This window comes from Bombina bombina, chromosome 1, assembly GCF_027579735.1.
Source record: "Bombina bombina isolate aBomBom1 chromosome 1, aBomBom1.pri, whole genome shotgun sequence".
Taxonomy (NCBI): domain Eukaryota; kingdom Metazoa; phylum Chordata; class Amphibia; order Anura; family Bombinatoridae; genus Bombina; species Bombina bombina.
Window position 1 is genome coordinate 26724053 of NC_069499.1, and position 18139 is coordinate 26742191.

Here is an 18139-nt window from a genome sequence, read left to right on the forward strand (position 1 = left end):
CCCTTGGTGGTTGTCTCAGGAGAATCTCCACCAGGGAACCTACTTTCGCAGACCCACCTGGGTGATTGTGACTATGGACACCAGCCTGATGGGTTGAGGAGCAGTCTGGGGCTCACTAAAGGCTCAGGGGACATGGACTTCAGCCCAGTTTATTAGGTTTCAGTCGGACAACATAACCTCAGTGGCTTACATCAACCATCAGGGAGGAACTCGGAGTTCCTTGGCCATGTCAGAGGTAGCCAAGTTTATTCAGTGGGCGGAGACCCACAACTGCTGTCTATCTGCGATCCACATTCCAATAGTGGACAATTGGGAAGAAAATTTTCTGAGCAGACAGACCTTTCGCGCGGGGGAGTGGGAACTATATCTGGAGGTGTTTGCCAACTTGGTTCTCAAATGGGGACAGCCGGAGCTGGATCTCATGACATCTCGATAGAATGCCAAGCTTCCGAGGTACGGGTCGAGGTCAAGGAATCCTCAGGCTGTACTGATAGATGCTCTGGCAGTTCATTGGAATTTCAGTCTAGCATACCTATTTCCTCCGTTCCTTCTCCTTCCACGGGTTATTGCTCGAATCAGGCAGGAGAAGGCATCGGTGATCCTCATTGCACCAACGTGGCCTCGCAGGATCTGGTATGCAGACCTAGTGGAAATGTCATCTCTCCCACCTTGGAGACTCCCACTGCGGAAAGACCACCTACTTCAAGGGCCCTTCCTTCATCCAAATCTCGTTTCTCTGAAACTAACTGCTTGGAGATTGAACGCTTAATTTTATCTAAGCGGGGAGTCTGTCATTAAGACCATGATTCAAGCTCGTAAACCTGGTACATAAAAGATTTACTATAAGATATGGCATAAATATCTGTATTGGTGTGAATCCAGAGGCTACTTTCCTTTCTCTAGGAAGGTTTGGAGAAGGGTTTATCGGCAAGTACTTGGAAGGGTCAAATATCTGCTTTGTCTATTTTGTTACATAAGCGTCTGGCGGATGTACCAGATGTGCAATCTTTCTGTCAGGCCTTGGTCAGAATCAGGCCTGTGTTCAAACCTGTTACTTCTCCCTGGAGTCTTAACCTTGTTCTTAAAGTTCTTCAGCAGGCTCCGTTTGAGCCTATGCATTCCTTAGATATTAAGATGCTATCTTGGAAGGTTTTATATCTTGTTGCAATTTCTTCTGCTCGTAGAGTATTAGAGCTCTTAGAGTTGCAGTGTGAATCCCCTTACCTTATTTTTCATTCGGATAAGGTAGTTCTGCGTACTAAGTTAGGGTTCCTCCCTAAAGTGGTTTCGGATACGAACATTAATCAAGAAATCGTTGTTCCTTCCTTGTGTCCTAACCCATCCTCTCATAAAGAACATCTGCTGCACAACCGTTCTGCACAAGACGTTCTGCTCTGTTTGTTTTATCTGGGACACGTAAGGGTCAGAAAGCTAAGTCTACTTCTCTTTCTTTGTGGCTGAAGAGTATAATTCGCTTGGCCTATGAAACTGCTGGACAGCAGCCTCCTGAGAGAGTCACGTCTCTTTCATGCGAAGGCTGTTTCCTCTTCCTGGACATTCAAAAATGAAGCTTCTGTGGAACAGATTTGCAAGGCTGCAACTTGGTCCTCTCTACACAATTCTATAAATTTGATACTTTTGCCTCGGCTGAGGCTTCTTTTGGGAGAAAGGTTCTTCAAGCAGTGGTGCCTTCCGTTTAGGTTACCTGTCTTGTCCCTCCCTTATCTGTGTCCTCCTAGCTTGGGTATTGATTCCCAATAGTAATTAGATGATCCGTGGACTCACCGTGTCATTAGAAAGATAACAAAATTTATGCTTACCTGATAAATGTATTTATTTATTGACACTGTGAGTCCACGGCCTGCCCTGTTTTCTTTAGACAGTTTTTTTTTTGTGTTCTAAACCTCCTGCACCCTGTTACTTCCTTTCTCTCCCTTTACTTCGGTCGAATGACTGGGGTTGGAGGGAAGGGAGGTGATATTTAACAGCTTTGCTCTGCTGCTCTTTGTCGCCTCCTGCTGGGCAGGAGTGATACTCCCAATAGTAATTAGAGATGATCCGTGGACTCACTGTGTCAAGAAAGAAAGAAATGTATCAGGTAAGCATTTATAGGGTTATTCAGTGTAAGCGTAATGTCCCTTTACTTACATATAAACATTTATAGGGTTATACAGTGTGAGTGTAATGTCCCTTTACTTACATATAAACATTTATAGGGTAATACAGTGTGAGTGTAATGTCCCTTTAAATACATATAAACATTTATAGGGTTATACAGTGTGAGCGTAATGTCCCTTTACTTACATATAAACATTTATAGGGTTATACAATGTGAGAGTATTGTCCCTTTACTTACATATAAACATTTATAGGGTTATACAGTGTGAGCGTAACGTCCCTTTACTTACATATAAACATTTATAGGGTAATACAGTGTGAGTGTAATGTCCCTTTACTTACATGTAAACATTTATAGGGTAATACAGTATGAGCGTAACGTCCCTTTACTTTCATAGAAACATTTTTCTCCAGTTACTGCTCAGCTGCAGGGGAAAAAAAAAGTAAGACATGAACAGCAGCCAATCGGCATCAGCAATGCTGACGTCATGAACTCTCACTGTGATCTCCTGAGATTTCATAGTAAACTTTTCTGCAAAGTTGACGTAAGCTGAAGTCGTCTTGCGATGACTGCTTATCTTAGTTTGGCAGCTGACCTGTTTTGGTTCTTGAACCCTCATCCCAATTCCTGCCTGGCCACATTTTAAAGAACATTTACTCCTGGCCTCATGTTAACATTTCTAAGAATGGTTTATAGTGAGTAGTACCATATTAAATGGACATGGATCACAAGTTTTTTTCTATTAGGTTTCAAATAGAAAATCCTTCCCGTTTACTTCCATTATCAAATTTACTTTGTTCTCTTGGTATCCTTTTTTGATAGCAGGAAGGTAGGTTCAGGAAGAGTGCATGTGTTTGGAGAACTATATACTTTTAACAATGTTATTTGTTTGCACTGTTGCAACGTTGTGCTCCAGTTTACCTAGGTATGCTCTTCAACAAGAAATACCATGTGAACAAAGCAATTTTTGATAAAAAAATAAGTACTGTCTGAATCACAAAATAAAAGTTTTGGGTATCATGTCCCTTTAAGCATATACTGTTTTAAGTAGCAACATGACGGTTTCTGTTCTAGACCATTTTAACTTGAGAGATAAATTACTTACTGAATGTTTAGCCCTATTGTTTCCGATGTTTCAGATTTAAGAAATCTTTCTAATGTGTATAGAAGGATTCTTGGCTAAAACAAATTGTTTGCTTTGTTCTAGTTGGCGTATTGTATAGTACAGTTTCTGGAGAAAGATCCTTCCCTAACAGAACCAGTAAGTGTTGCCAACTGATTTCCAGAGCTGGGATATTGTGCGCCTTGGTGTGTAGGAGGATACAAAAAATACTTTTTTTTTTCTCCCCCCTGTTCATTTAATAGGTCATTAGAGGATTGATGAAATTCTGGCCAAAAACCTGCAGTCAAAAAGAGGTAAGTGCTCTTGTAAGTTGCAGTTCCTTCTTCAGAAATAGCTCCTAGAGACCTGTAGGTTTTGCGTTGTTTTTTTATAAGCTCATTTATATGAATAGTCAGACGCTACGTCAATATGCAGGCTACATTATAGTAGGTTAGGTTTCTTTATAGAAATAAGCGGCACATTGTGCATTAGTGCATTTATATGAATAGTCAGACGCTACGTCAATATGCAGGCTACATTAGGTTAGGTTTCTTTATAGAAATAAGCGGCACATTGTGCAAAAGCGAGTTTATATGAAAAGTCCAATCGCTACATCAGTGTGCAGGCCCCTATTTATCATTCAAAAATGCTCCTAAAGTTGGGCAAGTTCTCTTACTCTGTTCCTGTCCTCCTTGACGTACAGGTGTACAAAAAAAAGGTTAAATTAGATTGTCATATTTCCGCAAATGTGTGCAGTTCTCCATAACTACTGTGGAGAACAGCTTTAGAAATCTATTCTATACCAGTTCTAGAAGCAGCTTTAGAAAAAAAAGGGCTCAACAAGGTGCTAAAATAATGATGCGCAATAACAATGTATATTGGACCGCAAATATAAGGGCACAAAAATATTTAAAGTGAAGGTCCATTTTGATGAATTAGTGCCCGGTTTTTAATAAACCTTTTAAAAACAAGGGCACTTTAATTCATCAAAATCGACATTTCACTGTTTTCTTCAAAATGTACCTTTTTATTCTGTCAGCCGCTCCAGCACTTCCTTTGCCCGTCGCAAGCCGTCTTTGCGGGTCCAAAATGATGAATCCGGCTTCCTCCAATCACATTGTTGCAACAGGCCAAGATTCCCCCGGGGAGGGGGGGAAGAGCTGTAATTGGAGGAAGCCTAATTCGTCATTTCTGACGTCTGCAGAGGCTTCCGACGGCCGGGGGAATCGCTGGAGCGGCATTCAGGATTAAAAGGTACATTTCTCCTACATTGGTGTGTCCGGTCCACGGCTTCATCCTTACTTGTGGAAATATTCTCTTCCCCTACAGGAAATGGCAAAGGGAGCACACAGCAAAAGCTGTCCATATAGTCCCCCCTCTGGCTCCGCCCCCCAGTCATTCTCTTTGCCTGCTCTGAACAAGTAGCATCTCCACGGGGATGGTAAAGAGTATGTGGTGTTAGTTGTAGTTTTATTTCTTCTATCAAGAGTTTATTTTAAAATAGTGCCGGTTTGTACTATTTACTCTACAACAGAAAGTGATGAAGAGTTCTGTTAAAAGAGGAGTATGATTTTAGCAACAGTAACTAAAATCCATTGCTGTTCCCACGCAGGACTGTTGAAACCAGAGAACTTCAGTTGGGGGGAACAGTTTGCAGACTTTTCTGCTCCAGGTATGACTAGTCTCTTTTCTAACAAGACATAGTAATGCTAGAAGACTGTCATTTTCCCTTATGGGATCGGTAAGCCATTTTCTTAGACTCATAACAGAATGAAGGCTTATAAATGGGCTCTATACTTGTTGACACTATTGTGGGCTAAATCGATTGATTTATATAATATTTATATGACTTTTGGAGTGTTTTGTGACTTTGAAACACTTTTGGGAACGTTTTTATTACACCTGGCAGTTGTTTAGACACCTAATCTAGTCAGGAAGGCCCCTTCACTCTGGTATGCAGAGGGAGGAGGCCTCATTTTCGCGCCTCAGTTGCGCAGTTACTTTTGGAAGCAGTGCATGCAGCTTCATGTGAGAGGGTCCTGTGGCCATAAAAACGATTTCAAGAAGGCTTATTTCTGTGGTGAATAACCCCCAAGGAAGGTAAAAGCAACAGCAAAGGCTGTAGCAGGGACTGTAGTGGGTTTAAACTGGTAAATTGAACAATTGGCTCCGGTTTGCTCATTTAAAGACTTGAAATTTGGTGTGCAATACTTTCAAAGCATTAAGACACTAGGATGCAAATTTTGTAAAGATCGGATATTTCCTTCATAGTTTTTCAAACATTCAGAAATAAAGTGTGTTCTTTTTATTATTTAAAGATACAGTAACGGTTTTGTTTAAAATCGGTTTTATTGCATTAATAGCCTGCTAAAGTCTGTCTAACATGTCTATACCTTCAGATAGCATATGTTCTGTGTATGGAGGCCAAGGTGGTTCCCCCTTTAAATGTATGTTCAAATTGTGCCATGGCGTCCAAACAAAGTAAGGACAGTACTGTCACATTTAATAAGGTTGCCCAAGATGATTCTTCAAATGAAGGTAGTGGGGATAGTTCATCATCCTCTCCTCCTGTGTCAACACCTGTTTTGCCCGTGCAGGTGACACCTAGTACATCTAGCGTGCCAATGCTTGTTACTATGCAGCAATTAACTGCAGTAATAGATAATTCTATAGCAAATCTTTTATCCAAACTGCCAGCATTTCCCAGAAAGCGTGATTGCTCAGTTTTAAATACAGAGGATGAGCAAGTGGGCGCTGACGATAATTTATCTGTTATACACTCACACCAGTCTGAATTGGCAGTGAGGGAGGGTCTGTCTGAGGGAGAAATTTCTGATTCAGGAAAAGTTTCTCAGCAGGCAGAACCTGATATCGTGGCATTTAAGTTAGAACATCTCCGCGCCCTGCTTAAGGAGGTGCTAACTACTCTTGATGATTGTGACTCTCTGGTGATTCCAGAGAAATTGTGCAAAATGGACAAATTCCTAGAGGTCCCTGTGCACGCTGATGCCTTTCCGATACCCAAGAGGGTGGCGGACATAGTGACCAAGGAGTGGGAGAAGCCAGGTATACCTTTTGTCCCACCTCCTATATTTAAGAAAATGTTCCCCATTGTCGACCCCAGAAGGGACGCATGGCAAACAGTCCTTAAGGTTGAGGGGGCAGTTTCTACGTTGGCCAAGCGCACAACTATTCCCATTGAAGACAGTTGTGCTTTCAATGATCCTATGGATAAAAAATTGGAAGGGTTGCTTAAAAAGATATTTGTTCAGCAAGGTTTCCTTCTCCAACCAATTTCGTGCATTATTCCTGTCACTACGGCGGCGTCTTTTTGGTTCGAGGAACTAGAAAATTCGCTCCTTAAGGAGACTCCATATGAGGAAGTCATGGACAGAATTCACGCACTAAAGTTGGCTAATTCCTTTATTCTAGATGACGCTTTTCAATTGGCTAAATTAGCGGCGAAAAATTCAGGTTTTGCAATAGTGGCGCGCAGAGCGCTTTGGCTAAAATCTTGGTCGGCGGATGTGTCGTCAAAGACAAAACTGCTTAATATTCCTTTCAAAGGTAAGACCCTTTTCGGGCCAGAATTGTAGGAAATTATTTCAGACATCACTGGGGGAAAGGGCCATGCCCTCCCACAGGATAGGCCTTTCAAGGCTAAGAACAAATCTAATTTTCGTTCCTTTCGCAATTTCAGGAACGAACCGTCTCCTAACTCTGCAGCCTCTAGACAAGAGGGTAACGCTTCCCAGCCTAAACCAGCATGGAAACCAATGCAAGGCTGGAACAAGGGTAAACAGGCCAAGAAGCCTGCTGCTGCTACCAAGACAGCATGAAGGGGTAGCCCCCGATCCGGGACCGGATCTAGTAGGGGGCAGACTGTCTCTCTTTGCTCAGGCTTGGGCAAGAGATGTTCCGGATCCCTGGGCACTAGAAATAGTCTCTCAGGGTTATCTTCTAGAGTTCAAGGAACTCCCTCAAAGGGGAAGGTTCCACATGTCTCGCTTATCTTCAGACCAGATAAAGAGACAGGCATTCTTACATTGCGTAGGAGACCTATTAAAGATGGGAGTGATACACTCAGTTCCAGCAGCAGAACAAGGTCTGGGTTTTTACTCAAACCTGTTTGTAGTTCCCAAAAAAGAGGGAACTTTCAGGCCAATTCTGGATTTAAAAATCCTAAACAAATTCCTCAGAGTTCCATCATTCAAAATGGAAACCATTCGGACGATCTTACCAACAATCCAGGAGGGTCAATATATGACTACCGTGGACTTAAAGGATGCGTACCTACATATTCCTATCCACAAAGATCGCCATCAGTTCCTAAGGTTCGCCTTTCTGGAAAAACATTACCAGTTTGTGGCTCTTCCATTCGGTTTAGCCACCGCTCCCAGAATTTTCACAAAGGTGCTAGGGTCCCTTCTAGCGGTTCTAAGGCCGAGGGGCATTTCTGTAGCACCTTATCTAGACGACATTCTAATCCAGGCGTCTTCCCTTTCCAAAGCAAAGGCTCATACAGACATTGTTTTAGCTTTTCTCAGGTCTCACGGGTGGAAGGTGAACATAGAAAAAAGTTCCCTGTCCCCGTCCACAAGGGTTCCTTTTCTAGGAACAATAATAGATTCTGTAGAAATGAAGATCTTTCTGACAGAGGTCAGAAAGTTAAAGCTTCTAAACGCTTGTCAAGTTCTTCAATCTATTCCTCAGCCTTCCATAGCTCAGTGCATGGAGGTAATAGGTTTAATGGTTGCAGCAATGAACGTGGTTCCTTTTTGCTCGAATTCATCTAAGACCATTACAACTGTGCATGCTCAAACAGTGGAATGGGGATTATGCAGACTTGTCTCCCCAGATTCAAGTAGACCAGTTAACCAGAGACTCACTCCGTTGGTGGTTGACTCAAGATCACCTGTCTCAGGGAATGAGTTTCCGCAGACCAGAGTGGGTCATTGTCACGACCGACGCCAGTCTTTTAGGCTGGGGCGAGGTCTGGGACTCCCTGAAAACTCAGGGTTTATGGTCTCGGGAAGAGTCTCTTCTCCCGATAAACATTTTGGAACTGAGAGCGATATTCAATGCGCTCCGGGCTTGGCCTCAACTAGCGAAGGCCAGATTCATAAGATTTCAGTCGGACAACATGACTGTAGCGTACATCAATCATCAGGGGGGAACAAAGAGTTCCTTGGCGATGAGAGAGGTATCCAAGATCATCAAATGGGCGGAGGATCACTCCTGCCATCTATCTGCAATTCACATCCCAGGAGTAGACAACTGGGAGGCGGATTATTTGAGTCGTCAGACTTTCCATCCGGGGGAGTGGGAACTCCACCCGGAGGTCTTTGCCCAGTTAACTCAACTATGGGGCATTCCAGACATGGATCTGATGGCGTCTCGTCAGAACTTCAAGGTTCCTCGCTACGGGTCCAGATCCAGGGATCCCAAGGCGACACTAGTGGATGCATTAGTGGCGCCTTGGTCGTTCAACCTAGCGTATGCGTTTCCACCGTTTCCTCTCCTTCCCAGGCTTGTAGCCAGGATCAAACAGGAGAAGGCCTCGGTGATTCTGATAGCTCCTGCGTGGCCACACAGGACTTGGTATGCAGACCTGGTGAATATGTCATCGGCTCCACCATGGAAGCTACCTTTGAGACAGGATCTTCTAGTACAAGGTCCATTCGAACATCCAAATCTAGTCTCTCTGCAACTGACTGCTTGGAAATTGAACGCTTGATTTCTTTCATGTAATTAACAAGAGTCCATGAGCTAGTGACGTATGGGATATACATTCCTACCAGGAGGGGCAAAGTTTCCCAAACCTTAAAATGCCTATAAATACACCCCTCACCACACCCACAAATCAGTTTTACAAACTTTGCCTCCAAGGGAGGTGGTGAAGTAAGTTTGTGCTAGATTCTACGTTGATATGCGCTCCGCAGCAAGTTGGAGCCCGGTTTTCCTCTCAGCGTGCAGTGAATGTCAGAGGGATGTGAAGAGAGTATTGCCTATTGAATGCAGTGATCTCCTTCTACGGGGTCTATTTCATAAGGTTCTCTGTTATCGGTCGTAGAGATTCATCTCTTACCTCCCTTTTCAGATCGACGATATACTCTTATATTTACCATTTCCTCTACTGATTCTCGTTTCAGTACTGGTTTGGCTTTCTACAAACATGTAGATGAGTGTCCTGGGGTAAGTAAGTCTTATTTTCTGTGACACTCTAAGCTATGGTTGGGCACTTTATTTATAAAGTTCTAAATATATGTATTCAAACATTTATTTGCCTTGACTCAGAATGTTCAACTTTCCTTATTTCCAGACAGTCAGTTTCATATTTGGGATTATGCATTGAATTATCATATTTTTTCTTACCTCAAAAATTTGACTTTTTTCCCTGTGGGCTGTTAGGCTCGCGGGGGCTGAAAATGCTTCATTTTATTGCGTCATTCTTGGCGCGGACTTTTTTGGCGCAAAAATTCTTTTCCGTTTCCGGCGTCATACGTGTCGCCGGAAGTTGCGTCATTTTTGACGTTATTTTGCGCCAAAAATGTCGGCGTTCCGGATGTGGCGTCATTTTTGGCGCCAAAAGCATTTAGGCGCCAAATAATGTGGGCGTCTTATTTGGCGTCGCTTTTGTCTCCACATTATTTCAGTCTCATTTTTCATTTGCTTCTGGTTGCTAGAAGCTTGATGTTTGGCATTTTTTTCCCATTCCTGAAACTGTCTTATAAGGAATTTGATCTATTTTGCTTTATATGTTGTTTTTTCTCTTACATATTGCAAGATGTCTCACGTTGCATCTGAGCCAGAAGATACTACAGGAAAACCACTGCCTGCTGGATCTACCAAAGCTAAGTGTATCTGCTGTAAACTTTTGGTAGCTATTCCTCCAGCTGTTGTTTGTAATAATTGTCATGACAAACTTGTTAAAGCAGATAATATTTCCTTTAGTGATGTACCATTGCCTGTTGCAGTTCCCTCAACATCTAAGGTGCAGAATGTTCCTGATAACATAAGAGATTTTGTTTCTGAATCCATAAAGAAGGCTTTGTCTGTTATTTCTCCTTCTAGTAAACGTAAAAAGTCTTTTAAATCTTCTCTCTCTACAGATGAATTTTTAAATGAACACCATCATTCTGATTCTTTGGACTCTTCTGGTTCAGAGGATTCTATCTCAGAGATTGATGCTGATAAATCTTCATATTTATTTAAGATGGAATTTATTCGCTCTTTACTTAAAGAAGTACTAATTGCTTTAGAAATAGAGGATTCTAGTCCTCTTGATACTAATTCTATACGTTTGGATAAGGTTTTTAAAGCTCCTGCGGTTATTCCAGAAGTCTTTCCTGTTCCTAATACTATTTCTGCAGTAATTTCTAAGGAATGGGATAAATTGGGTAATTCATTTACTCCTTCTAAACGTTTTAAGCAATTATATCCTGTTCCGCCTGACAGGTTAGAATTTTGGGACAAAATCCCTAAAGTTGATGGGGCTATTTCTACCCTTGCTAAACGTACTACCATTCCTACGTCAGATGGTACCTCGTTTAAGGATCCTTTAGATAGAAAAATTGAATCTTTTCTAAGAAAAGCTTATCTATGTTCAGGTAATCTTCTTAGACCTGCTATATCATTGGCTGATGTTGCTGCAGCTTCAACTTTTTGGTTGGAAACTCTAGCGCAACAAGTAACAAATCGTGATTCTCATGATATTATTATTCTTCTCCAGCATGCTAATAATTTCATCTGTGATGCCATTTTTGATATTATTAGAGTTGATGTTAGGTTTATGTCTCTGGCTATCTTAGCCAGAAGAGCTTTATGGCTTAAGACCTGGAATGCTGATATGGCTTCTAAATCAACTCTACTTTCCATTTCTTTCCAGGGAAACAAATTATTTGGTTCTCAGTTGGATTCTATTATTTCAACTGTTACTGGTGGGAAAGGAACTTTTTTACCACAGGATAAAAAGTCTAAAGGTAAAAACAGGGCTAACAATCGTTTTCGTTCCTTTCGTTTCAACAAAGAACAAAAGCCTGATCCTTCGTCCTCAGGAGCAGTTTCAGTTTGGAAACCATCTCCAGTCTGGAATAAATCCAAGCCTGCTAGAAAGGCAAAGCCTGCTTCTAAGTTCACATGAAGGTACGGCCCTCATTCCAGTTCAGCTGGTAGGGGGCAGGTTACGTTTTTTCAAAGAAATTTGGATCAATTCTGTTCACAATCTTTGGATTCAGAACATTGTTTCAGAAGGGTACAGAATTGGTTTCAAGATGAGACCTCCTGCAAAGAGATTTTTTCTTTCCCATGTCCCAGTAAATCCAGTGAAAGCTCAAGCATTTCTGAATTGTGTTTCAGATCTAGAGTTGGCTGGAGTAATTATGCCAGTTCCAGTTCCGGAACAGGGGATGGGGTTTTATTCAAATCTCTTCATTGTACCAAAGAAGGAGAATTCCTTCAGACCAGTTCTGGATCTAAAATTATTGAATCGTTATGTAAGGATACCAACGTTCAAGATGGTAACTGTAAGGACTATATTGCCTTTTGTTCAGCAAGGGAATTATATGTCCACAATAGATTTACAGGATGCATATCTGCATATTCCGATTCATCCAGATCATTATCAGTTCCTGAGATTCTCTTTTCTAGACAAGCATTACCAATTTGTGGCTCTACCGTTTGGCCTTGCTACAGCTCCAAGAATTTTCACAAAGATTCTCGGTGCCCTTCTGTCTGTAATCAGAGAACAGGGTATTGTGGTATTTCCTTATTTGGACGATATCTTGGTACTTGCTCAGTCTTTACATTTAGCAGAGTCTCATACGAATCAACTTGTGTTGTTTCTTCAAGATCATGGTTGGAGGATCAATTTACCAAAAAGTTCTTTGATTCCTCAAACAAGGGTAACCTTTCTGGGTTTCCAGATAGATTCAGTGTCCATGACTCTGTCTTTAACAGACAAGAGACGTCTAAAATTGATTACAGCCTGTCGAAACCTTCAGTCTCAATCATTCCCTTCGGTAGCCTTATGCATGGAAATTCTAGGTCTTATGACTGCTGCATCGGACGCGATCCCCTTTGCTCGTTTTCACATGCGACCACTTCAGCTCTGTATGCTGAACCAATGGTGCAGGGATTACACGAAGATATATCAATTAATATCTTTAAAACCGATTGTTCGGCACTCTCTAACGTGGTGGACAGATCACCTTCGTTTAATTCAGGGGGCTTCTTTTGTTCTTCCGACCTGGACTGTAATTTCAACAGATGCAAGTCTCACAGGTTGGGGAGCTGTGTGGGGATCTCTGACGGCACAAGGAGTTTGGGAATCTCAGGAGGTGAGATTACCGATCAATATCTTGGAACTCCGTGCAGTTTTCAGAGCTCTTCAGTTTTGGCCTCTTCTGAAGAGAGAATCGTTCATTTGTTTTCAGACAGACAATGTCACAACTGTGGCATACATCAATCATCAAGGAGGGACTCACAGTCCTCTGGCTATGAAAGAAGTATCTCGAATTTTGGTTTGGGCGGAATCCAGCTCCTGTCTAATCTCTGCGGTTCATATCCCAGGTGTAGACAATTGGGAAGCGGATTATCTCAGTCGCCAAACGTTGTATCCGGGCGAATGGTCTCTTCACCCAGAGGTATTTCTTCAGATTGTTCAAATGTGGGGGCTCCCAGAGATAGATCTGATGGCCTCTCATCTAAACAAGAAACTTCCCAGGTATCTGTCCAGATCCCGGGATCCTCAGGCGGAGGCAGTGGATGCATTATCACTTCCTTGGAAGTATCATCCTGCCTATATCTTTCCGCCTCTAGTTCTTCTTCCAAAAGTAATCTCCAAGATTCTGAGGGAATGCTCGTTTGTTCTGCTAATAGCTCCGGCATGGCCTCACAGGTTTTGGTATGCGGATCTTGTACGGATGGCATCTTGCCAACCATGGACTCTTCCGTTAAGACCAGACCTTCTGTCACAAGGTCCTTTTTTCCATCCGGATCTGAAATCCTTAAATTTAAAGGTATGGAGATTGAACGCTTGATTCTTGGTCATAGAGGTTTCTCTGACTCCGTGATTAATACTATGTTACAGGCTCGTAAATCTGTATCTCGAGAGATATATTATAGCGTCTGGAAGACTTATATTTCTTGGTGTCTTTCTCATCATTTTTCTTGGCATTCTTTTAGAATACCAAGAATTTTACAGTTTCTTCAGGATGGTTTAGATAAGGGTTTGTCCGCAAGTTCTTTGAAAGGACAAATCTCCGCTCTTTCTGTTCTTTTTCACAGAAAGATTGCTATTCTTCCTGATATTCATTGTTTTGTACAAGCTTTGGTTCGTATAAAACCTGTCATTAAGTCAATTTCTCCTCCTTGGAGTTTGAATTTGGTTCTGGGAGCTCTTCAAGCTCCTCCGTTTGAACCTATGCATTCATTGGACATTAAATTACTTTCTTGGAAAGTTTTGTTCCTTTTGGCCATCTCTTCTGCTAGAAGAGTTTCTGAATTATCTGCTCTTTCGTGTGAGTCTCCTTTTCTGATTTTTCATCAGGATAAGGCGGTGTTGCGAACTTCTTTTGAATTTTTACCTAAAGTTGTGAATTCCAACAACATTAGTAGAGAAATTGTGGTTCCTTCATTATGTCCTAATCCTAAGAATTCTAAGGAGAAATCATTGCATTCTTTGGATGTTGTTAGAGCTTTGAAATATTATGTTGAAGCTACGAAATCTTTCCGTAAGACTTCTAGTCTATTTGTTATCTTTTCCGGTTCTAGGAAAGGCCAGAAAGCTTCTGCCATTTCTTTGGCATCTTGGTTGAAATCTTTAATTCATCTTGCCTATGTTGAGTCGGGTAAAATTCCGCCTCAGAGAATTACAGCTCATTCTACTAGGTCAGTATCTACTTCCTGGGCGTTTAGGAATGAAGCTTCGGTTGACCAGATCTGCAAAGCAGCAACTTGGTCCTCTTTGCATACTTTTACTAAATTCTACCATTTTGATGTATTTTCTTCTTCTGAAGCAGTTTTTGGTAGAAAAGTTCTTCAGGCAGCGGTTTCAGTTTGAATCTTCTGCTTATGTTTTTTGTTAAACTTTATTTTGGGTGTGGATTATTTTCAGCAGGAATTGGCTGTCTTTATTTTATCCCTCCCTCTCTAGTGACTCTTGTGTGGAAAGATCCACATCTTGGGTAGTCATTATCCCATACGTCACTAGCTCATGGACTCTTGTTAATTACATGAAAGAAAACATAATTTATGTAAGAACTTACCTGATAAATTCATTTCTTTCATATTAACAAGAGTCCATGAGGCCCACCCTTTTTTGTGGTGGTTATGATTTTTTTGTATAAAGCACAATTATTCCAATTCCTTATTTTATATGCTTCGCACTTTTTTTCTTATCACCCCACTTCTTGGCTATTCGTTAAACTGATTTGTGGGTGTGGTGAGGGGTGTATTTATAGGCATTTTAAGGTTTGGGAAACTTTGCCCCTCCTGGTAGGAATGTATATCCCATACGTCACTAGCTCATGGACTCTTGTTAATATGAAAGAAATGAATTTATCAGGTAAGTTCTTACATAAATTATGTTTTTATCTAAGCGTGGGTTTTCAGATTCAGTTATAGATACTCTGGTCCAAGCCAGAAAACCTGTGACTAGGAAAATTTACCATAAGATATGGAAAAAATATATCTGTTGGTGCGAATCCAAGGGATTCTCTTGGAGTAAAATTAAAATTCCTAGGATACTCTCCTTTCTCCAAGAGGGTTTGGATAAAGGGTTGTCAGCGAGTTCTCTAAAAGGACAGATATCTGCTCTGTCTGTTTTGTTGCACAAACGTCTGGCAGCAGTGCCAGATGTACAGGCATTTGTACAGGCCTTAGTCAGAATCAAGCCTGTCTACAGACCCATGACTCCTCCATGGAGTCTAAATTTATTTATTTCAGTTCTTCAAGGGGTTCCGTTTGAACCTTTACATTCCATAGATATTAAGTTACTATCTTGGAAAGTTCTGTTTTTGGTTGCTATTTCTTCTGCTAGAAGAGTTTCTGAATTGTCTGCTTTGCAGTGTACTTCACCCTATCTGGTATTCCATACAGATAAGGTTGTTTTGCGTACCAAACCTGGTTTTCTTCCAAAAGTGGTTTCCAACAGGAATATTAACCAGGAAATAGTTGTTCCTTCTCTGTGTCCGAATCCAGTTTCGAAGAAGGAACGTTTGTTACACAATTTAGATGTGGTCCGTGCTTTAAAATTCTATTTAGAAGCAACAAAGGATTTCAGACAGACTTCATCTTTGTTTGTCGTTTATTCTGGTAAGAGGAGAGGGCAGAAAGCTACTGCTACCTCTCTTTCTTTTTGGCTGAAAAGCATCATCTGATTGGCTTATGAGACTGCCGGACGGCAGCCTCCTGAACGAATTACAGCTCACTCTACTAGAGCTGTGGCTTCCACATGGGCCTTCAAGAACGAGGCTTCTGTTGATCAGATCTGTAAGGCAGCGACTTGGTCTTCTCTGCATACTTTTGCCAAATTTTTCAAATTCGATACTTATGCTTCTTCGGAGGCTATTTTTGGGAGAAAGGTTTTGCAAGCCGTGGTGCCTTCCGTTTAGGTAACCTGACTTGTTCCCTCCCTTCATCCGTGTCCTAAAGCTTTGGTATTGGTTCCCACAAGTAAGGATGAAGCCGTGGACCGGACACACCAATGTAGGAGAAAACAGAATTTATGCTTACCTGATAAATTTCTTTCTCCTACGGTGTGTCCGGTCCACGGCCCGCCCTGGCTTTTTAGTCAGGTTTCAAATTTTTTATTTCTGTACACTACAGTCACCACGGCACCCTATAGTTTCTCCTTTTTCTCCTAACCGTCGGTCGAATGACTGGGGGGCGGAGCCAGAGGGGGGACTATATGGACAGCTTTTGCTGTGTGCTCCCTTTGCCATTTCCTGTAGGGGAAGAGAATATTCCCACAAGTAAGGATGAAGCCGTGGACCGGACACACCGTAGGAGAAAGAAATTTATCAGGTAAGCATAAATTCTGTTTTTTGAAGAAAACGGTGAAATGTCAATTTTGATGAATTAAAGTGCCCTTGTTTTTAATAGGTTTATTAAAAACCGGACACTAATTCATCAAAATGGACCTTCACTTTAAAAAGAGCAAAAATAGAATAGCTAAATAATGAAAACAGGTCTATTTTCTTCCATGACAGGTTTTTTTTTTTTAAGAGGGGCGTTAACAAAGCTACTAGTGGGGCTGTATAAATATTGCTATTGGTTCATATACCACTTACATGGAGAATAGTTTATTTTCATTGATAAAAAAGGTGCAGATACTAATCTGACTGGAGAAATGTATCTGTACATCTTCTCAGCTCGTCCATTGAGAAGCGCAAAAAAAAACCTAAACTTTTGAAAAATGTTAGTGCTCCTCTAAAGGCGAGTGGAGGAGAATCCATTGGATTATTCTCAGGGGAACTCTCCTTGCGCTTGCTAAATCTTGCTCTAAGTGTCAAGCAAATCCTTTCCTGATTTTGAAATAGAAAATTAAACTGGCAGCCAAAGGGTTAAACATCTTGCTGAGGTTACTAGGGGGGCATGCAGTGCATTATAACCCCCACTGGCAGCCAAGGGGGTAAAGTGTTTGCCAGTCACATTATAAAGAGCCAGGAGCAATGCTTATTTCCTCTTGGCAGTGTGCACAAATCATGTCTTAGAAAGCAGTCAGCAATGTATGAAATGTTTTCTCCTGTATTGTAAAATGAGGTTAGTGCCATTAATAACAGCCCTTCAGCGGCAGCAGTGTGTGGGTTTGTACATTACATGTAGGAAGCTATTTATGGACTCTGCTCTCTCATAGCTCATCTCTAGAGACTGTTGTGTTCTTAATCAAAATGTCAGTTGCAGCGAGAGTTCAGTTTGTGTTTATTTTCTGCGGCAGGTCATGTTCTTGGGCGAGCTGGAGGAGATCTTGGATGTTATTGAACCATCACAATTTGTTAAAATTCAGGAACCTTTATTTAAACAGATCTCCAAGTGTGTATCAAGCCCCCACTTCCAGGTGAGTACATGAGTGATCACTGTCGCTACTGATGCAACCAATCTTTTAATAAAAGTAATTTCTCTGTTTGTGCACTCATCACCCATCTCCCAAATATTATACAAATGGGCCTCTCTTCACTTAGTAGATTGAGTGTTGTCTATACAACAGCTCAAAAGCATTTAATATTACTATTTACATTAACAGTTTGTATGATTTAAAAAAAAAAAAAAATGTTCTCCTAAATCGAAAAGTTATATGCAAGTTCTGTTTCTTCTAAAGATGTGGTGAGTACACAGGTTCATCTTGATTACTGTTGGGAATACCACTCCTCGCCAGCAGGAGGAGGCAAAGAGCACCACAGTAAAAACTGTTAAGTATCACTTCCCTACCCATAAACCCCAGTCATTCTCTTAGCGTCTATGTGCATGGAGGAGGTGTTTTTTTTTTTGTGTGTAATAAAATTATATTTCTCTTGTAAGGTGTATCCAGTCCACGGATTCATCCATTACTTGTGGGATATTCTCCTTCACAACAGGAAGCTACAAGAGGATCACCCCCAGTCATTCTCTTGCAGCTCTCGACAAGGGACGTAGCTAGAGAGATGTGATGCATTAATGTAGTTTATCTTCAATCAAAAGTTTATTATTTTCAAATGGTACCGGAGTTGTACTATTTTAGCCTCAGGCAGAAAGTTAAAGAAGAGTTAAAGAAGAGTCTGCCTGAGGTTTTTGATGATCTTAGAGGTTTGTAACTAAGATCGACTGCTGTTCTCACACATAACTGAAGAGATGGGTAACTTCAGCTGTGGGAATAGCGTGCAGGATTACCTGCTCTGAGGTATGTGCAGTTGTTAAGAGATGTTAAGCTAGAAAATGCT

The 18139-nt window shown here is 41.4% G+C and overlaps 1 protein-coding gene across 2 annotated transcripts in view; it reads left to right on the plus strand.

Annotated features, from left to right (window-relative positions):
- PPP2R5E (protein phosphatase 2 regulatory subunit B'epsilon) overlaps positions 1-18139 on the plus strand; it is a 544304-nt gene that overhangs the window by 465109 nt on the left and 61056 nt on the right. For both annotated transcript variants that reach the window (XM_053697284.1, XM_053697283.1), the window contains exons 9-11: positions 3327-3380; positions 3485-3535; positions 17161-17280. In XM_053697284.1, the coding sequence (XP_053553259.1) occupies positions 3327-3380; positions 3485-3535; positions 17161-17280 (225 nt within the window). The remainder of the gene's footprint in view (positions 1-3326; positions 3381-3484; positions 3536-17160; positions 17281-18139) is intronic.